This window comes from Pseudochaenichthys georgianus, chromosome 16 (genome assembly GCF_902827115.2).
Source record: "Pseudochaenichthys georgianus chromosome 16, fPseGeo1.2, whole genome shotgun sequence".
Classification (NCBI taxonomy): Eukaryota; Metazoa; Chordata; class Actinopteri; order Perciformes; family Channichthyidae; genus Pseudochaenichthys; species Pseudochaenichthys georgianus.
The window spans coordinates 40,880,146-40,902,706 of record NC_047518.2 but is presented as its reverse complement, the minus strand read 5'-3'; the positions used below and the strand labels follow the sequence as shown (position 1 = coordinate 40,902,706).

General features: G+C 40.8%; 3 protein-coding genes across 3 annotated transcripts; all 3 read left to right on the top strand.

Moving 5' to 3' along the window:
• The first annotated feature begins 2,616 nt into the window (after positions 1-2,616).
• LOC117460711 (apolipoprotein A-I-like) lies at positions 2,617-7,114 on the top strand. The gene is made up of 4 exons (XM_071206081.1): positions 2,617-2,656; positions 3,072-3,222; positions 3,365-3,855; positions 6,960-7,114. The coding sequence occupies exons 1-4, from the start codon at positions 2,617-2,619 to the stop codon at positions 7,112-7,114; spliced, it is 837 nt and encodes a 278-aa protein (XP_071062182.1).
• A 3,340-nt stretch (positions 7,115-10,454) lies between these two features.
• On the top strand, positions 10,455-15,473 carry LOC117461097 (large ribosomal subunit protein mL51-like). Its single transcript, XM_034102802.2, has 4 exons — positions 10,455-10,626; positions 10,825-10,899; positions 12,704-12,811; positions 15,043-15,473. The coding sequence occupies exons 2-4, from the start codon at positions 10,830-10,832 to the stop codon at positions 15,237-15,239; spliced, it is 375 nt and encodes a 124-aa protein (XP_033958693.1). The 5' UTR covers positions 10,455-10,626; positions 10,825-10,829; the 3' UTR covers positions 15,240-15,473.
• A 2,501-nt stretch (positions 15,474-17,974) lies between these two features.
• On the top strand, positions 17,975-22,561 carry LOC117461098 (vesicle-associated membrane protein 1-like). Its single transcript, XM_034102803.2, has 5 exons — positions 17,975-18,698; positions 19,578-19,701; positions 20,479-20,637; positions 21,198-21,249; positions 22,181-22,561. Coding segments are annotated over exons 1-5 (354 nt in total). The 5' UTR covers positions 17,975-18,696; the 3' UTR covers positions 22,198-22,561.

Genomic DNA, 22,561 nt, shown 5'->3' with positions numbered 1-22,561 from the left:
TCTGACCCCGGGACACAAAATGAACAAAACGACAACAGAAGCTAACCAGTTATAGATCTTTTAAGTTACGAACTGTGTTAGTAAATGAATGAAAAGTGAACGTAGATTGGTAGATTCTGAAAATCTGAAAAACAGATGTTTTTTCTGCATTGTGAAATCAGACTGGGGAAAGTGGACTTGACAAACTAAAAAGACAAATTGAAGCAGCAAACACATCATGAGCTGCACTGAAGCTCATGAGTTTAAAGTGCATCACCTATAATTACTCCTGAAAGCAAGACAGGTGAAAACATTTGGTAACTAAAGTGTACTGAAGAAATGTTGTGTAATATGCATTCTTAAGTATGAAACTATTGATTGTATTCATAAAAAAAAAAGAATCTACTGTTATATATTTGTCACACATCATTCTGAATAATTTATGAATGTAAGTTATTTTTAAAAGAAGAACATACTAAAGGAGACTGGCATGTTTTTCATAACTTAGTCACTCTGCATCTCTTGTCCACAAGTGAAACCAACACGTACTCAACACGTTGGATCAAGATTGTTTAAATAAATATTAAGTTGTGTTTACTACAGAGGGCTACAAAGGGTTTTGTCTGAGACTTAATTAGCAAGGTTTAGAGGTTCTGTTAGGTATTGTTTTTAAAAGTCTTGACGGAGCCAGGATAGTTCTTATCCCTGATTTCAGACTGTACTGTAGCATCATTTTAAAACCCATGCATGATGAGAGTGGTATTAATCTTCTTATTTATATATATATATATATATATATATGCAAGAGTGCTAACCAACGTATTTCTTGTGTGCAGCAAATCCTTAGATGATGTCATTACCGGTAGCAATGAATATTTGTTTCACTTAAATTAAAACTACCTAAAATACAAGGAAATGACAACATGTATTAATTACCATTTCTGTAAATGTGACAGTGGAAACCGAGCATTTGATGTATCAAAACCAGTGATTTATAGACAGAGGATTTCAAGACACAAAGAAGACAATGACAGAAACCTAATACTGACGTTCTCAGGACAATACCTGAAGCAATGCAGAGCAACAAGAAGCAGAAAACAAAAGGACAGTGACCTATTAAATAAACAGTCAATACCACGCCACAACATTAAAACAAATAAATACAATTAACAATGTCATCTCTGCATCAACAATATCTACTGATTTCTACATGTAGCAAGTAAATGTTTAGCAACACAACACAACCAGGCACCATGGATTAGAGCCAGTTATAGATCAAATAGAAAGCTTTTACTGGGAATAGGGAAGTTCCATTTTCTTGATGATCATGTCATCATGTCTCCAGTTCAGTCACAATAGCTGCTGGATATACACACATTACAACCCAACTTCACACGTTTGCTGTTATAACCTATAACACTATGAACAAAATGCTGCATCTCCCATGAAGTTTGAGTTTTTTGACAAAGAGATATGCCATCAACATTAATACAGACTGTTAATACATTTGCTTGACGATAGACTTAAACTAAGTAAAATCCTTGATTTACCTTATAACCGGATATCTCTTCTTGGAACCTGATACATACATTTAGAAATGCAAAAAGCCACAACTTATCATAAGGACTCAAAGAGAAGGCAGTGTCGAGGGTTAAGTTGTTTCTACGAGTTGTTCAAGCAGCAATTCTATAGACTAAGGCCGGTTTTGCATGGGCGCTATGCGTATTTTGAATACCAAAAGAAGCAGAATATATATACATATCAAGTTTAGCGCACTTGTATAACTGTCTTAGAATACTGTCATGGCAAAATTATAACAATCGTTTCATTACAATTTTACATTTTCAAGTCTTTGTGAGTAGGATTGTTTGCGTGGTTCAGACAAGTAAATGTAGCAGTTTGTGACTCCACCACGCAATGCGGTGTTAAGGAGTCGTGGTGGAGTCACGCATTCTGGTGAGATCAGGTTGGTCCAAGCCCAGAGCCTTGAGGTACACCTTGGTTGACTGAGGCCGAAGGGGAACTGCAGTCACTGATGGTGACAAAGTGTTTCCGGTTTGAGAGGTAGGACTCAAACGAGGCAAGAGCTGTGCGACTGACATACCTTTGAGGACAGGAGCGCTTTTGAGGACAAGGTCCATTCAAGGTTACACTTGAGGATTTAGTCACACTCTAACACAGAGGAATCACACATAATCAGGCCAAATAAATATAAAAAGGCACATGACTAAATCAATACTGTTTGGAAGATGATAACTGACATATGAAACTGTCTAAAATAAATGATTTGCTTGTTGTGTCCGTGCATTGGTGCAACAATATTGGGTCGTGCATGATTGCTGCGTGGTGCCTGGCACTGAGTGTCTGTGAGGATAGCAGGATGAGGCAAGGTGACAGCAAGACACTCACCCCTGAACTTTGGGATCATTAGAGTCCGGATTGCTTTATAAGCTGCAGAACCTCACCAGCTCAACACAAGCAGTGCCACGTGGATTTGTAGATACAACAACAAACTCAAGTGAGATGATGAAGGATTGCCTCGGAGTAGCTTCTGAATTTTTTCTTTTTAAACTAAATCTCAGTGAACATGCTTTGCTAACTATCTTTGTATCTCCTTGTTATTAAGATATAAGAGCCATGAAGGTCCTTGTTGTGCTCGTTCTTGCCGTTTTCACTGGTGAGTATGGTGGAAAAATATCCCGTTTTGGAGCGTGACATCAGCTGGTACGCTCAAATCAAAAGACTTCAAGGAAAAATATAGAATTGCAATGAGATTTTTGGACCATTGAAGTCATTGGTCCACCCAGCAATTCCTTGGATGGGAAATTAACCGATTCACACACACATTAATACACTGGTGTGTACTGATATGGAACCTTGTATGGGTGACCACATAAGGAGCCAGACTGCTCATCATCTAACCTAATGCTCATTCACACACACTCACACATGCCTCTGGGATTTGGAAGTTAAGTATAGTGCCACTTTACCTCCTTCGGAATATTTTTTGTGTTAAAATACCTGAAAACACTCTGAAATATTTTGAACCTTCCAACTGTTCTTCAAAACTGTTTTTTCTGTCTGTTCAACAGGCTGCACTGCCAACATCTTATATGCTGATGCACCCAAGCCACAGATTGAATTGCTGACTGAGGCCTTCTGGGACTATGCCGCCAAGGCAACAGCGACAGCTGATGACACCCTCCAGGTGATCAAGAAATCACCGTTTGGCCGGGGTGTCAAGTAAGTCTAGACAAGACCATTGTTACCATTGTCGACAATGTAATGATGCAAACAAAAAAAGGTATACTGCAAACTGATATGCAATTTTTCCTCACTGATTTCGAATTAAAGGTAACATCCCATTTGTCTCGCTCCTTTCTAGTGACCGTCTGGAAGACACTAGATTTATGACCGGCATGTATTTGCACTTCATGCTCGAGATGCTTCCCCCTGCAACTAGGGACATGCTCCATAAAGTCATCACAGAGGCCGAAGAGCTGAATGGGCATGTGGAAAGGGAGCTGGCCGCTGCCAAGGACATCATGAAGGTCCAGATCCAGCAGAGAGTGGAGCAGCTCAAACAGAAGCTGGCCCCCTATGCTGAGTCCATTGACACCGAGGCTGTGAGAGCCACCCTGGAGCAGAAGAGCGAGGAGCTGAAGCAGAGTGTGAAGGACCTGCAGGCTCAGCTCGAGCCCTACACTGATGACCTGAAGCTGAAGGTGGACCAATACCTGCAGGACTTCCAGGAGCGTGTGGCCCCCGTGACCCATCGGGTTCAAGATCAAATGATCCAGATGCTACACCCCTACGTCGAAGACCTCCGGTTCCGCCTCTTCTCCTTCTATGAGGCCCAACGCCAAAGGAACATAAGTCAACCTCCCTCACCTAAAGGGAAAGTAACTGCATCAACAGAAACAGAATAATCTGACCCCGGGACACAAAATGAACAAAACGACAACAGAAGCTAACCAGTTATAGATCTTTTAAGTTACGAACTGTGTTAGTAAATGAATGAAAAGTGAACGTAGATTGGTAGATTCTGAAAATCTGAAAAACAGATGTTTTTTCTGCATTGTGAAATCAGACTGGGGAAAGTGGACTTGACAAACTAAAAAGACAAATTGAAGCAGCAAACACATCATGAGCTGCACTGAAGCTCATGAGTTTAAAGTGCATCACCTATAATTACTCCTGAAAGCAAGACAGGTGAAAACATTTGGTAACTAAAGTGTACTGAAGAAATGTTGTGTAATATGCATTCTTAAGTATGAAACTATTGATTGTATTCATAAAAAAAAAGAATCTACTGTTATATATTTGTCACACATCATTCTGAATAATTTATGAATGTAAGTTATTTTTAAAAGAAGAACATACTAAAGGAGACTGGCATGTTTTTCATAACTTAGTCACTCTGCATCTCTTGTCCACAAGTGAAACCAACACGTACTCAACACGTTGGATCAAGATTGTTTAAATAAATATTAAGTTGTGTTTACTACAGAGGGCTACAAAGGGTTTTGTCTGAGACTTAATTAGCAAGGTTTAGAGGTTCTGTTAGGTATTGTTTTTAAAAGTCTTGACGGAGCCAGGATAGTTCTTATCCCTGATTTCAGACTGTACTGTAGCATCATTTTAAAACCCATGCATGATGAGAGTGGTATTAATCTTCTTATTTATATATATATATATATATATATGCAAGAGTGCTAACCAACGTATTTCTTGTGTGCAGCAAATCCTTAGATGATGTCATTACCGGTAGCAATGAATATTTGTTTCACTTAAATTAAAACTACCTAAAATACAAGGAAATGACAACATGTATTAATTACCATTTCTGTAAATGTGACAGTGGAAACCGAGCATTTGATGTATCAAAACCAGTGATTTATAGACAGAGGATTTCAAGACACAAAGAAGACAATGACAGAAACCTAATACTGACGTTCTCAGGACAATACCTGAAGCAATGCAGAGCAACAAGAAGCAGAAAACAAAAGGACAGTGACCTATTAAATAAACAGTCAATACCACGCCACAACATTAAAACAAATAAATACAATTAACAATGTCATCTCTGCATCAACAATATCTACTGATTTCTACATGTAGCAAGTAAATGTTTAGCAACACAACACAACCAGGCACCATGGATTAGAGCCAGTTATAGATCAAATAGAAAGCTTTTACTGGGAATAGGGAAGTTCCATTTTCTTGATGATCATGTCATCATGTCTCCAGTTCAGTCACAATAGCTGCTGGATATACACACATTACAACCCAACTTCACACGTTTGCTGTTATAACCTATAACACTATGAACAAAATGCTGCATCTCCCATGAAGTTTGAGTTTTTTGACAAAGAGATATGCCATCAACATTAATACAGACTGTTAATACATTTGCTTGACGATAGACTTAAACTAAGTAAAATCCTTGATTTACCTTATAACCGGATATCTCTTCTTGGAACCTGATACATACATTTAGAAATGCAAAAAGCCACAACTTATCATAAGGACTCAAAGAGAAGGCAGTGTCGAGGGTTAAGTTGTTTCTACGAGTTGTTCAAGCAGCAATTCTATAGACTAAGGCCGGTTTTGCATGGGCGCTATGCGTATTTTGAATACCAAAAGAAGCAGAATATATATACATATCAAGTTTAGCGCACTTGTATAACTGTCTTAGAATACTGTCATGGCAAAATTATAACAATCGTTTCATTACAATTTTACATTTTCAAGTCTTTGTGAGTAGGATTGTTTGCGTGGTTCAGACAAGTAAATGTAGCAGTTTGTGACTCCACCACGCAATGCGGTGTTAAGGAGTCGTGGTGGAGTCACGCATTCTGGTGAGATCAGGTTGGTCCAAGCCCAGAGCCTTGAGGTACACCTTGGTTGACTGAGGCCGAAGGGGAACTGCAGTCACTGATGGTGACAAAGTGTTTCCGGTTTGAGAGGTAGGACTCAAACGAGGCAAGAGCTGTGCGACTGACATACCTTTGAGGACAGGAGGGCTTTTGAGGACAAGGTCCATTCAAAGTTACACTTGAGGATTTAGTCACACTCTAACACAGAGGAATCACACATAATCAGGCCAAATAAATATAAAAAGGCACATGACTAAATCAATACTGTTTGGAAGATGATAACTGACATATGAAACTGTCTAAAATAAATGATTTGCTTGTTGTGTCCGTGCATTGGTGCAACAATATTGGGTCGTGCATGATTGCTGCGTGGTGCCTGGCACTGAGTGTCTGTGAGGATAGCAGGATGAGGCAAGGTGACAGCAAGACACTCACCCCTGAACTTTGGGATCATTAGAGTCCGGATTGCTTTATAAGCTGCAGAACCTCACCAGCTCAACACAAGCAGTGCCACGTGGATTTGTAGATACAACAACAAACTCAAGTGAGATGATGAAGGATTGCCTCGGAGTAGCTTCTGAATTTTTTCTTTTTAAACTAAATCTCAGTGAACATGCTTTGCTAACTATCTTTGTATCTCCTTGTTATTAAGATATAAGAGCCATGAAGGTCCTTGTTGTGCTCGTTCTTGCCGTTTTCACTGGTGAGTATGGTGGAAAAATATCCCGTTTTGGAGCGTGACATCAGCTGGTACGCTCAAATCAAAAGACTTCAAGGAAAAATATAGAATTGCAATGAGATTTTTGGACCATTGAAGTCATTGGTCCACCCAGCAATTCCTTGGATTGGAAATTAACCGATTCACACACACATTAATACACTGGTGTGTACTGATATGGAACCTTGTATGGGTGACCACATAAGGAGCCAGACTGCTCATCATCTAACCTAATGCTCATTCACACACACTCACACATGCCTCTGGGATTTGGAAGTTAAGTATAGTGCCACTTTACCTCCTTCGGAATATTTTTTGTGTTAAAATACCTAAAAACACCTTCCAACTGTTCTTCAAAACTGTTTTTTCTGTCTGTTCAACAGGCTGCACTGCCAACATCTTATATGCTGATGCACCCAAGCCACAGATTGAATTGCTGACTGAGGCCTTCTGGGACTATGCCGCCAAGGCAACAGAGACAGCTGATGACACCCTCCAGATGATCAAGAAATCACCGTTTGGCCAGGTTGTCAAATAAGTCTAGACAAGACCATTGTTACCATTGTCGACAATGTAATGATGCAAACAAAAAAAGGTATACTGCAAACTGATATGCAATTTTTCCTCACTGATTTCGAATTAAAGGTAACATCCCATTTGTCTCGCTCCTTTCTAGTGACCGTCTGCATCAAACTAGATATTTGGCCGCCTATTCTTTTCTCGCCATGCACTGTGTGTGCGTGGGGATTGTTGCAGTATAAAGTTCCACTGTAGCGCCCGGTACATTAATGGGAAACCCTAAATGTTTGAGCACCCACTATGAAACATCAAGCTACCCCACAGGACCCCCAAAATAAATCTCTGGCGCCGCCACTGAGCCTGACTTGTGTTGGGGCTTTTTTCTCCAAAGCAGCGGCAGCAGCAGTAGCGGGGCTGTCAGCATCAGCTTGTAGATGATATTTTAAACTCGATGCGTCTGAAACTGCGGGGTGGCCGAGGAAAAAAATACACATGCGTTAATCGCGTTAAAATAATTAGTGGCATTAATTTTTTTTGGCGTTAACGCGTTATTGACAGCCCTAGTAAATACACATCTGAGGTGACAAATATGACATGTGGGGGTACCTCAAGGCTCCATCTTGGGGCCTCTTCTCTTTAACATCTACATGCTACCACTGGCTCAGATAATGAAAAACATCCTTTTTGATAAAGCTTATAGTTAGGGCTGATTAGATTCAGCCCCTGGTTTTGCTGATATAGGCTTAGTTTGTCGGGGGACATCTTACTTCTTCCTTCTCTCTGTCTATACCCGTGTACACTCATGTTCCGATTAACCCAGCTTCCCCAAATGTCTTTCTTTTTGGTGTCTATATACGCTGGGATCCGGAGTCATGGATGATCCTGCGGTCCTGTGTCCTGGATCGCGAGCGCTGGATCTTGAGTCGTGGCTGTGGTCCTGGATCATAGGTCCTGGATGGATATCCTCGTGGATTCATCTTCCTATTATACACACATGCATTTCCAAACATTTGGACTACCTATGTTGCAAATGTATTATCTTTTCAATTTACACACGGCATCTATTGCACGTCTGTCCGTCCTGGGAGAGGGATCCCTCCTCTGTTGCTCTCCCTGAGGTTTCTCCCATTTTTCCCTTTAAACTGGGTTTTCTTTGGAAGTTTTTCCTTGTACGATGTGAGGGTCTAAGGACAGAGGGTGTCGTATTGTCATACTGATATTCTGTACACACTGTGAAGACCACTGAGACAAATGTAACATTTGTGATATTGGGCTATATAAATAAACATTGATTGATTGATTGATTGAAAACAACAAAATAAGTTACCATAGCTATGCGGATGACACACAAATGTACGTAACAATTTCACCAGGAGACTATGCTCCAATTCAAACACTGAGTAAGTGCATTGAACAAATCAATGACTGGATGTGTCAGAACTTTCTCCAAGTAAACAAAGATAAAACTGTGGTAATGGTTTTTGGAGCCAAGGCAGAACGTATAAAAGTTAGCGCTGAGCTTCAGTCTGCAATGTTCAAAACAACAGATAAAGCCAGAAATCTAGGTGTAGTCATGGACTCTGACCTGAGTTTCAACAGTCACATTAAAACAGTTACTATCAGCCTACTATCACCTAAAGAATATATCTAGGATTAAAAGACTAATGTCACAGCAGGATTTGGAAAAACTTGTCCATGCCTTTATCTTCAGTAGACTGGACTACTGAAATGGTGTCTTCACAGGTCTCACTAAAAAATCTATTAGGAAGTTGCAGCTGATTCAGAACGCTGCTGCTCGAGTCCTCACTAACACTAACACATCTTGCAATTTAGACTTTTTTTATTTTATTTTATGTCCACTGTAGAGGATGTCGGTACCATATTAGTTTGAAAAGACAGCCAAAATTAACAGATGGACTATGTAACGTATTATGGTTATAGAGTGATATTAATACAATAATACATTCACCTTTATTTAAAACATGAATAAGTAATTGATCTGAACATTGCTGTTTATTTGGTCAATACAAAACTAGCTTTTTTTTTGGTGAATCTTTCCAGATCTTCAAAGACTTTGTAGTCAATGTAGTGGGAAAGTACCTCATTGGACTCCAGTCGGCACGAGCTGTAGGGTCATCTTGACTAGTTGTATGGATATGGTCTCCATTTTACCTGCTCATAGAAACAAAGCTTGCATTCCTGAGGCAATTCTCATTTTTCATGAATCCACTTAAAATAAAAACAACAATAAGACATACGTGCTACTCTTGGCCCACAGGGGGCCATGTCTTTCCAGCTCGTCCCTATCTGTCTCCATGTATCTATCTGTGCGCTCATGGAGCCTCCTGCATCTTTCCCCCCTTCTTCTTGACCCTCTTCTATCCCAGGTGTGAAAGCCTCATCTCTCTCATCATCTGAGAGCTCAAAATCTTAATCTCCCTGAACTATCTGGTACAGAAAACGTCTGCTTCAGTTCCGTCTCCTGCAACGATATTGAGTCATAAAGTCCATGAAGATAGTCCTGACGTCCACTAGAATGGACATTTATAAAAGGGCTGTTATTTGAAAACTTGCTTTCATAACTAATTATATAGTTCCTCACATGTTAATAAACAAGAACATATATGATTTTCATGGTAAAAATGACAATTATTCAACAATATTTGACTTCTCCTGCTTCTTCTATACAATTTTATTTTTCGTATGCCAGCCATTTTGGATGAAAAGAAAGAGGAACTTCCCAGCATGCAATTTTAACCAATGACATATCACTGGAAAGACCAGGATGTCCTCCGTACAGCACGCCAGGGACTGATAGAGTAGCTCAAAAGAGTAAAAGGAGATGTATGTTAACAAAATGTCCACTACAGTGGACATTTTCAATGGGCTGGGTCCCAGGAGGGTATAAATAAACTTGCCTTGCCTTGCCTTTTGACTCTTCACTTTAGGTGGTAGACTTCCAAATCAAAAACGTTTTCAGGGGAATTGAACCTACAGTATGTCCTCCTAAGACCACAACAGGAATCTTAGTTTGTAAGCTTGAGCTAGTTCATTTGAGACACTTCAACAACCAATTGAAGTGAACCCTTCAACAGATACACTTGCAATCTGGCCTGATGTCAATTAGATATATTTAGGATTTTTTTTAAAGACTTTAAGATATATTTTTAAACTTAAATTCTACTATGTATGAGATGTCTTTCCATTATTGTTTTCCTATAATAGACTGTATAATATGTCCTCTTGCTATACCTCCCTCTACTGGCTGCTAAACAAGTCGCAGAGACTCAAACCAATGTCTGCGCGCCTCTCTTACAGCTTTACGGTACCTGTTCTCTAACAACGTTACGGTACCGACGCGGTGCATTGTGGGACACAGAGTAAGATGGAAGCGTCCACTAAGAGCATGTTGACGCTTCAATAACAAATGTTTTAAGTGTAATATCCCCACATACGGCTGTCCTTTATGCTTTTCTGGAACAATAACGACAGATTTAAGAGGCAGGAGATTGCCACAGGACATTGGAACTGGTAATGTTCAAGATAATACATTTGTTGAAGCTAACTATGCTTGATAAAGCTAATGCTAAGGGTCAATGTACTTGAAAAGGCATAGTTTTTCTTTGATAGACACGTTTAAAACATTAATAAATATCACCGAATAGCCATTTTACTTGAGTCATTTGAATGCCTTTTATGTGAAGTTGATATCTATTGTGTTTTTTGTAGAAACCATGTCTGTTCTGGCAGGGTTACTGAAGGCTGGAGCGTCCTTCTGTCAGACTGCCAGGGCCTTCTCTACAGGTGAGTCTAATGTTTCATTTATAAATTAGACACGTTGGTTTTGTGTCCTGCAGAAAAAACTATTACTTTGCATCCCTACAGTGCGTGCATGTGTTAGTTATTTTCATTACGATGCTTTACCCTCATTATGTCTTGTCATAGCGATAAAAAACACCACATATTGATCCAAAACTAGAAACAATAACACCATTAATTCAAGTTATAAACCATATTTGTAGATATTAACAAGTCATAGAGTAAGCAATAATACAAACAAATGGGAAAGCGTTATACATCACCTAAGCCAGGGGTGTCAAACTCAAATACACAGTGGGTCAAAATAAAAATAAATGGGTACTTGCCGATTCATTGTGATATTGACATTTCAAATTGGGTCATGGACATCATAATTAAGTGATTGGGGGAAACAAACTAATTTCTTTGCAACACTTGTGACCGTTTGTAACATCTTAATTTGATCTGATCCGCTGACTGCAGTCTAATGGAGCTTTTCAATCTTCTCTTTGAGAGTTGTACTTCAAGGCAGGGGTGTCAAATACACAGTGGGCCAAAATAAAAAATGGGTACTAGTGGAGGGCCGGACTGGTTCAATGTTTATTGCAAAACTTATTGAAATGAATTTATTGCACATATTAAACCTGGAACTAACAAAGCTTACATGATTGGCTATAAAAACAACATTAAATAATCAGTTGCATTCATTTCTTATGGCTCTATCTGCAGAGTCATTTCTTATGAGTACATTTCCCCACAGGCCAACAACAGCTTCAAAAAAACAATTTCCCTCAAAGAACAAAACAAACATGCCCTGTTGCCGTGAGAAACAAAGTGCAGAAGGAAACATCCATTAAACTCAGTGTGCTGCTCTGAGATGCTAGCTCAGATACTTGGCATCTCATCTTGGGTGAAAGGTCATCAATGTTTGGGCTCAGGCTCTGAGCGGAGGAGACCCTCAGGATTGAGTGAAGGTGTGCGTGCAATATACCGGCGGGCCAGATCTAATAGGAATTAGAAATGATCCTGCGGGCTGAAATTAAATCCACCAAGGGCCTGATTTGTCCCCCGGGCCATGAGTTTGACACATGTGACCTAAGGGCAGTGTAATAAATGTACATACTTGTAAATAATAATCTTATTAATAAAAACAAACACAACTTTATTTGTACAGAATATTTAATCAAAAAATGCAACCCAATGTGGCAAAATAGGATCAATTAAGAATAAACAGAGACAGACGGATGGAGAATTAAAAAGTTAAAGGGGACCTATCATGCAAAATGCACTTTTTGATGTCTTTTATACATAAACATGTGTCCCCGGTGTGTCGGGGAACTCACGCAGCGTCAGAAAATAAAACCCTCTCTCTTTCCCTCCGTACCCAAATCTCTAAAAACGGGGCTACAACGGAGCTGATCCAGATTTGCGTCCGATATGACGTGGTATCTGAAATGTGGACCCACAGCCCAATCAGAAACGTTGCTATCAGAAACAATGACGGTTTTGGACGTAATATGGTCGGCGTTTACATTAGCATCGCTAACACTCAGAGCTAACCTGTACTGGAGAGCATGTGTGTGAAGAAGCAGGAAGTAAAAAGGAACTCACCTTGTGGTATAACCGAAAAGAGAAAGCCTTTGAGCTTCAGACTGTTTCAGCAATATCCTCACATTTGAGGAGCTGGAACAAGTACAACAATCGGGTTTTCTTGATAAATGATAAAAAGTTGAGTTAAATGTCCTAATTACATTTTGTGTAGTGTATGTTCACATTAAGAGACTGACTTGAAACAATGTTATTTTTTCAGGCGCATGCTGTCAGATCAGGATGCATGCCATCCCCGCGCTGAAGAAGGTGGACCGGTGGACGGAGAAGAGGAGCATGTACGGAGTCTACGATAATATAGGCATCTTAGGTAAGTGTCCTCAACCAGTGTAAATCTAAGACTGCTAAATGTTTTTACTTATTTTTTGGGTTTTATTAATTGCAGACAGTTTTTGTTAAACTGGCCAGCTTTTAATTGATCTCTTAGGACAGGGGTCGGCAACCCGCGGCCCTTTCAGCCCTCTGCTCTGGCCCTTGAGCTTAGACAAAAATAAGAAGGAAATAAAATAAAAGTATTTGTAGGACTATTTATATTTTGTTGCATGGTTGAAAATGTTTCGTATCTTGTATTTTGAGGTGATACTGTGACACATAAATAAAAAACAAAACGGTTTTAATTAGGTCAACTAAAATATGCGTCACATCCTGCTACGGTCCCGCGCGAGCGCCTTTTCTTGGAGGCGAATAACCTGACCCCCGGCTCGATGAGCGAGCTATGGATAAATCAAAGAAAAGTACCGGAGGAACACAGGATTTAATTCTTCGTGGACAGAGTTATCTGCTTTCACAGCAAACGATGCAGGTTTACCGGTATGTTTGATATGTAGAGAGAAGTTGTCAACGGTGGTGCAGCCTTTACGTATCGAGGAACAACAAGGGAGAGGAAGCCAGCTGACGATCTTCAGTCATAATTCAATGGGGTATGTAATTTATTTCAGAAAACACTTTTTGTTATATTCCATGGAATGCTCTTAACGTCCCGATAGCAATGAATATATTAAATGCTTTGACAATAAATACATACAAAAATTAATCTCTGGAAGCCGTAGCGCTGTAAAAAGCACGACCAATCATCTGAGCCGGCCCGGCTAAAGTAACTGGATGGCCTACCTGCCTGTCAGCCTTCCATCTGTGCACAAACTTATCTCGTGCCCTCATTGGTCATGTGTGCGTTCGTGTGTGTTGGAGGAGGGACTCTGTAAGAAAGTCTGAAGGAAGAGGCATATTTTTTCCGGTTGTGTATTTTCAAATTCTAGTGCACTCGAGCTGGTTTCTCCATTCTTACCTACCCTACCGTTAACTCTTTTTAGGGTGCAGCTATATGTTTTATTTATTTCAAAGTGGGCCCATTTTAATAATATTTTTTTCCCTTCAAATGTGCAGAGGACTCCCCAAGTGCTGTGTTTAATTTATTTTAAAGTAGGCCTGTGTATTATTTTTAATTCTCCTTATAAGAGTTCTTTGTTTCTTATTAGAGGTTAACAGTTTTATATCATGTAATAAATAACATAATAAATACAAAAAAACTGTAGTTTTGTCTGATGTAACAATAAAAAAACTATGAAATATGTTTTGCGGCTCCAGACAAAAAAATGTTTTGGAAAAAGGAGCAAAATGGCTCTTTTGGTCAAAAAGGTTGCAGACCCTTGTCTTAGGATGTGGTAGGGCTGGCCAGGAGACAATATATATTGTGGGTTATTTCATAAAGACTATTTATGTATTGAATTAGCAGAAAACATATATCAGGATGTTTATTGTAATTGAGACTATATTGTGATGGAAGATTTCTGCCATATTTCCCAGCCAAACTACGCATATAGAAATCCAGATGTGTTTTCCATGTGATAAGTCAAATGTTGAATTTGATTGTTAGTGTAGCAGAACCAAATGTTCTGCAGTTGTTGGGAATTTAGTAAGATTGTATTGGAAGCACTCTCACTGCTTCTAAATTTACCTTTTCTTTTTTTTAAATGTTGTCTAGTAACTGAAATCATCACACATGCCCCTTTCACACCAACGCGGTTCCAGGGCCGGTTCGGAGCTAGAGCCTGATACGCACCGGTTTTTCCTGTTCACACCACAGCGGAGCCGCCTCTAAGCTCCGAAAACCGGTGCTTACCAAGCACCAAACATTCTTTGGTCGAGATTAGCAAGAACCGCACACGTCACGCTTACGTCGGAGGCGGGGGAAGGGGCGGGATCAACCTGAGCTAACAGTTTTTGGCGAGTACGGCAAATGAAAGTTGTGTGAACAAAACGGGGTCTGAAAAGAAAAACCGAACCAGAAGAGCGCAAGCACGGAAACCGCGTTGGTGTGAAAGGGGCATGTGTGATGATTTCAGTTTAAACATTTAACTGAGAAGCAGTGAGAGTGCTTCCAATACAATCTTACTAAATTCCCAACAACTGCAGAACATTTGCTTTGGATTCATTTTATAAAAAAAATAACCTTTATAAACATTTAATGCAAGGCTGATTTAGCATCCCACATCAGGCAGTGCCTCGCTGACATGTTCTGATCTTCTCACTCTGTGTCTGCAGGAGACTTCAAAGCTCATCCCAAAGAGCTGATCATCGCTCCGTGCTGGGTGAAGGCCTTCAGAGGCAACGAGCTGCAGCGGCTCACCAGGAAGAAGAAGATGGTGGGAGACCGAATGATGACTGCGGAAAAACTGCAGCTGGAGAAGAGGGTCCGCTTCCTCTACAGACGCTACAACCGCACCGGCAAATACCGTTAACCTGAACCAACAATACTGGCAAAAACATCTGAGCAGCCAATAGGAACTGACGGAGAACAGCTGTGGGATGCCATGCTGTAAACGTGTTGTGTATTGCCATTTTTTGTATGTTTTCTTCATGTAAAGAGAAGATTTGTGTATTTCAGTTAATCTATTATTTTTTTCCTGACTCACAAAAAAATGATATAAAAGTGTAATAATGGACTGGAAAAGAAGCCTTGTGTGTTTTCCTTCTAAAGATGTTGTATAGCGACAGCAGGAAACAAACAAAGTCGCTGAGGCCGGGCCTGTTTGATATTGTATGACACGCTAAAAAAGAGTACTTGCTGACATCAAAACTCTGTTGAATTGTAATGTAGTTTAATGAAAAATATGCAAAGCAATCGTAAATCTTGCGGTCAACAAAAAGTCCTGTGTCACCCTCTCTTCCACACACACACCTCACGCAGGTGAACAGGATTATAATGAGTGCCGCCCATATCCATGTGACCCAAGCCAACCAATCAATAGTGATCAAACAAATACCTTATATAACAAAACGTATTACTATACACGTTTCATGGCTCCGACATGTTGCTATCAGATCGATGTTCCTGCCACTAGGCTCAAAGTTAAAGGCCAGGATGAGCAGAACCCTTTCAATAATAAAGAATCTCAATGATGAGTCTTACTGGTCTTGACCAGAGTTGGGTGTAACGCGTTACTGTAATATTACTTTTGTCGGTAACGGAGTAGTGTAACGCGCTACTTTTATAATTCAGTAATCACACTACAGTTACTAACATTGCCCCGACACGCGTTACTTCGTTACTTATTAAAATCAGTCATCACACTGACAGACAAGAGGGGTTTCTGCCGCAGGTTTATATGTACGTAATCTGCGCGACTTGCGCGTCCACATCTCCACGTGCAGTGCTGCATAAACATGGCTGAGTCAGCGATAACTTTCGAGGGGTGGAGGTATGCCCATTATTTTGAGTTCGTCCGAAGAATAGACAGGAACGTGACGGTGAGGTGTCCAGGCCAGAAGCGGTTATCCACTGCTGTAAACACCACGTCAAACCTCAACACACACCTGCAAAGAACACATGCTAAGGTGAAGCTATTTGTTGTTTGTTTATATCACGTAGTCTGTTCTTCTTCTCTATCTTCCGGTTGTTGCCTGTTTTGAATGACGAATACACACTACCGCCGCCTGCTGGTAAGGAGAGTTATTGCCACTCACGCATGCGCAGTTCGTACGTGCTCGGCGAGTAAAGTAACGAGTTACTTTATGTAGATAGTAAGTAGTGTAATATATAACTTTTTTTTAAAGTAATATGTAATATATTACATTTGTTTAGTAATGACCCCATCTCTGGTCTTGACCTAACAAAATACATGTATCTGCAATACAAATTGTGCTTTTCTGTGCCCTTTTGCAAAATCTATGCTTTTTTCAGAGGGTCTTAAAAGTTGATAAATCAATTTAGCGAAAATTAAGGCTATTAAAAAGTATTAAACGCATTTTCCAAGGTGTTACATTTTGTAGCTTGTTTTCAATAAGTCTATAAATTGTCCAAAGAGGTTGTGTTCTACAGTCTGCCTGAATGTACTCATGGCGTAGGTGTGGCGTGTGATTCTGTAGTTTATTGATGGCATCCCGTTGGGTTTGACGTCATCTGAACAGGACGTCGCACGCTCACTGCTTGATAGCGCGAAGGTCCGTTTACGCCCGTTGCTAAGCAACATCGTTATGGGGGAATGCAAGTCTGCGTCCAAATGGTTGGAAGATAAGGAGGAAGTACAATCAATACTGTATATAGTCAATGTGAGGTAAAGTGTGTCGCCAAGGTAACCGGTCAGAACTCCAAGCGGCGATGAGGTCTTCAAATGTATGGAAAGGGTCTTAAAAGGTATTACATTTGACTTCAGGATTCCTGCAGATACCCTGTTTTTAGTTATCGTGAAAGACTGATTAGTTATTCTCTAAAACCTAGTTGTAACTCAGACATTTGGTACCTGTGAAAAAATCTTCTCTTGAAAAAGATCACTAGTTAAAAAGGTTGGTAAACGCTCGTCTAAAATTGAAATGTTCTCTTAGGCATCCAAAGTACAAAGAATTATTTAGACAAGATTATCTATTTAGTTTTTGTCACAAAGTGCATCTGTGATGTTTTTTCATTTTCCTGAAGAGTTTATATCAATGAAAAAATTGTATCTAAATAAATGAAAAACATGTAATATGTTCTCCATAAAACCACAAAGTTTATAACTTCATAAAAAACTGAAAAAGCTCTTTGTGTTATCTTGTATTAAATGTAAAATGTAAAAAATTGCAATATAAATCAAGTTTTATTGAACACACATCATGCCACCAATGCATAAGGCAAGACTGAAGGTGTTTATTGATCGTTCAATTCTGTCAAATGCTTTTACTATTTTACTATTTACTATTTATTGAAGCCTGCGAGCGAAAGCATTTCAGACATACAAAAAAAAAAAACTAATACAATACAGAATGCATTAAAAACAAAACAAACCCTATTTTAGTCAACAGCACATATTGCACACGGGTTGTATCGCACAGGTCAGGGCCTCCCCAGTGTTACAGTGTGCACACGGCCCTGCGCTGAGGAGCTTCTCCACTGTACCGCAGTGTCGTCCTGCCCCACAAAGAGAGCTGCAGTACTGCAAAGTGTGCAGGCAGCGAGGGAGGGGGGAGGAGGTGAGGGAGGAAAGGGAGGGGGGGGGGGTACCGCACTGTCGTTACGAGTCCAAGTGTAGAAAGGCAGGAGGAGAGACGCATTATTGCAGCACACACACAACCCAAACTACCGCACTTCACATAAGGCGCACGGAGAAAGCGAGAGAGGGGTAGGGGGTGACAGACATCAACAGAAAGACAACTCATTTCACATGACTGGACTTTTTCCCCTTTCATCTTGAAATTGCATGTTTTTGCCAGTAGCTTTTAGAAGAGGAAACTCAACATCCAGCAGCCAATCAGCGCGTCCTCTCAGCATCAGGACCGGAGGAGCTGCATGCAGCCCTGCAGGAATATAATAACCCTCCGCGGATCCCTCTCTCTTACATGGATTATCATTTAGAAGTACTTTTCTCCTGAGCTCGCATCGCTCCACTTCACTTCCTGCTCGCCCGTGCAACCTCACAGTGAATTATCGCCCGGCCCTTTACGTGTCTCGGTGTATTGCGGTACTTTGCTGACGACTTGCAGTATAAATGCATCGCTAGAAGATCACTGCGCAAAGACCCTCCGCCTGTTTGCTGTCCGCGCGGCACTTTATTCGCTTCGCTAACTGAATTTCTCTGACTTTCCTTTGGAGCAGTGCCTAGAAATCCTTGTCTTGTTTTTTCCCCCTGTGATCTTTCCTGTTTTTTTCTTGCTTCTTATTTTCGGGTTGTACTTCAGAGCCTCCCTCTCCTCCTGTCTGTGAGTCAAACAGCTGCATAGAAGATGTGAGTATTAATGCGGCTTTCCTGCTGCGCTCTTTTCCCCATAGCATCATTACAAATACCGATTAAACATACTCTGTTTAAATATATATTCAAACCAGGTTATTTTCGTGTATGTTTTTCTCTGGTGGGGGGTTGGAAACTGAAGTGATTTCTTTCAGCTTGATGGATTTTGCTGACGCAAGTGAAATGTTCCGTCACACCAGCACTAAATTATGCATTCATGGGTGGACTGCTGCCTCCGTGAAGCCTTAGGTGTAGTTTACATTGACTTTTCTTTAAAGATAAAACAGAGATTTAACAATGGAATAAATGTGTTAGTCAGCATATTGTGGGTCAGAGGGTTTGAGGTCACCACCATCACCTGCTCATGTCAATGGAAATTCATGTTTTGCTAAATCATTTTTAAGCCCTGCAGTAAATGTGATTTATCTTAAACTGTGCATTGCTCAGTTTGAAACCCCCTCCTCTCCCCCCACTCATTTAACCCTTTCCCCTTTTCCAACATTGACACTCCTGCTTTCCTTTTTTGGTCTGTAATCCATCACAGGAGCTTCCTCTTTCTCTCCCCTGTCATAAAACCAGGACTTTCTCTTTCTTCTTCGGAGCCGTGGCCTATATTTCCTTTAATCCAATTGCATCTGCATTCCTCCCCCTTATCCACTCCAATGCATACTAAGCAATTTCCTACTTTTTGTATGTGGTGGCTTCATCCCTCCTCCATGACAAGAAAAAGAGGCCTATTTCCTCGTGTCCTTCTTTACAGGAGAATCTTATTTTCAGCACTTTCCGTATTGGATTACAATAAAGCTCTCATACATGCACCCATCCTCCGAACACCTCTTCACGTCAGTTCCTCTTCCTCGTTCCTCTTCCTCCCAGGTCTGCAGATGCTGCCGCTCCAGGAGCCCCCGGGCCCGATGGAGCCCCCGGCGGAGGACCTCCCGCCCCCCCCAACACCTCCAGCAACCGCAGGCTACAGCAGACACAGACCCAAGTGGATGAGGTGAGCTGAACCAGGCCAGAGCTAGATGTTACATTCAAGGCATCAAAATAAAAGCAGTTGAATCATGACTTACTGTTAACGTACCGCGCTTCTAAAATGATTTGTTGCTGCTCTTATTTTTTATATATTTGCCAAAAATAATTAGCAAATGGGTGCAACGACTTCTTAACACTCTTATTATATTTAGCGTCCTTCCTGCTGTCTTACATAGTTTTACTTAGTCCTGCATATTTCTTTCATTATTACATCACTTGTACTTCCTTATTTCTTTCATGTTTTAAGTATTTTGTATGTCGCACTGTTAGAAGTGCCTGGGGCTCTTATTCCCAACGACTACACTGTAGCTAATCGTGCGTTTGACAGGAACACCTTTGCATCCCCCCTTGTCATCACGTCTCTCCTCAGCGCGGCCAAGTGCTGTCTCACTCATGTGGACTTACTGTTAATGCTACTCTACGAGGGACACACAGGACAACACGCTTTGTTGTTGCTCTTATTTATCAAATCTTCTTTCAAAATTATTCGCACATGGATGCAACTACTTCTCATTTATGATATTTAGCGTCCTTCCTTCTATCTTACATGCACATCGTTTACTTATCCATTGCACACACGTAGCCCTGTTTGACGTGTATTCCCACGCTGCAGCTATCGCGCATAGGACAAGAACACCTTTGGTTCCTGAAGCTTTTCTATAACCCCCCTTGTCGCCCTCTCTCTCTTTCTTCTTCCCTAACCGCTGCCAAATGCCGTCTCATCCTCGCTGCTGTGGGCCAGGTGGTGGACATCATGCGCGTGAACGTGGACAAGGTTTTGGAAAGGGACCAGAAGCTCTCGGAGCTGGATGACAGAGCGGATGCTCTCCAAGCCGGGGCCTCCCAGTTTGAAAGCTGCGCAGCTAAGCTAAAGAACAAGTACTGGTGGAAGAACTGCAAGGTGGGCACTTAAATAAAACCTCTATTGATCCCTGTCGGGTGTCAGAGCAGCAATAAGAGGGAAGGGAACACAGGATAGGGCTAGAGGACACGTATGAAAGGAATACATCATGCAAGTATTACATTAAATGAACAATATAATGAGGTCGTGTTTAAATACAGACGATTATCAATATGATAAATATGTGTAACGTCTCTGGGCGATTCCTTTTGACTGAAATCATCGTGAATCATGTCTGCATTTACAATAAGTAATTGAAAGGGCTTTTTGTGAGAATGAGATCCTCAGCTCTCGTCTTTTAAAGCCGTCATGCTGAGGTGCGCTGAGGCGAACACGCAGGGTCTGCTCCGAGGACCCTGCTCTCCACACACTGATCTGTTAATGAGCTGCTGTGGAACCGGAGCAGACGCTTCAGGGAACATATGGAGAGTTTCACGACAGACTACAAGGCGATCCATGTTCTGTTGTTTCTTCTCTGCAGGCACTGCGCTCGATACAGTCCGTCTTAAATGTCCCTTAAGGGTTTAAAACGTCACTTAAATCTTTGTTTCTCCTTCCAGATGATGATCATGATGGGGATCATCGGAGTCATTGTGGTTGGAATACTATTCTGTGAGTAGCATCTTCACTGTAATACAAATACTGCTTGATTTATTGAACGACAGATTTGTAAGCTTTTATAAACAGATAAGAGTATTAAAAAAGCAGATTAAGTGTTTGTTTTAGATTCCTCTCGGCAACAGAGGAAGAATAATATTAATGTTATTCTGTAAATGGCAATTACTCATATTGTTGGAGCCGTTGAGTTTTTATTTAATTATATAATTAGATATAATAATAATAATAATATGAATGATGACATATTGTTAAGAACAGTATTTATATAATCATTTTAAAAATCACTTTCGTTGTGAATGGTCACTTCCATGCTCCCCCTGCAGAGGCTGTGACCGATGCGTTTTAAAAAGAAAAGAAAAAAGAATTTGGGAAAGTCAACTGGAGTTTATTGTTAAACAAATCACTCGGCTATACAATCTATTTCCATCACAGCAGCAGAAAGTAATCCGGTATTAGTTACACAATGAATGATAATATACTGTATAGACTTGTTAAAGGGGTATGCTAATTAAGCACCTCTTTTCACCCTCTGTCTGAAACCAGAGCCTAGTCTGCTCTGATTGGTTAGCTGGCCGGCTCTGTTGTGATTGGGCAGCATCTTAGAGATGTCCCACCTCTTAGTCTCTCGTACAATATGTTGGATTGTGATTCAGGCAAGGCGGGGATTTGAGCCTTTGCAGACCATTTACATGCACTAAAACCTATAGGCAAAAGCATAGCAGGGCCTCTTTAATTGTACAGGGTCAGGGTTGCCCGACCATTATTCTTGACAGTAAATTATGGTTATAATTCAGATGTAGCAGTTCTTTACTAAAAGCAAACCTGTCAACACAACATAAGGAGAGCTCAGCTGTCTCCCTGTTCTGATGTATTGCCAGGTCCATTAGACTAATGACTTCCTCTCTCCTCCTCTTCCTCCTCACAGTGTACTTCTTCTACTGAGCTCAGCCCATCAATACAGATGGATATGGACTTGAGAACGATATGAGAGGAAAGAGCAGAAAAAAAAGATACCCAAGCGCCACTCCTCCCCTTTTATCCTTCCTCTCTTCACAGTCTTCCATCAAACCATCTCGCACTTATACGTGACGACAGTAGAGTTTATAGGTGTGTCCTCCCTCCCTCCCTCTCTCCCTCTCTCCTTGTTGCTTTCTTCCACTGTGTTGGCGTCCTGCCTCTGCCCCTCATGTATTATTGAAGGACGCATCAGGCGGAGGGAAAGAGGAAGAAGGGAGGGAGACAATTCTTGTGACACACGAGGCTAAGTCCTGTAAAACATGGCTGTGAGAGGGGGGGTGTACCATGA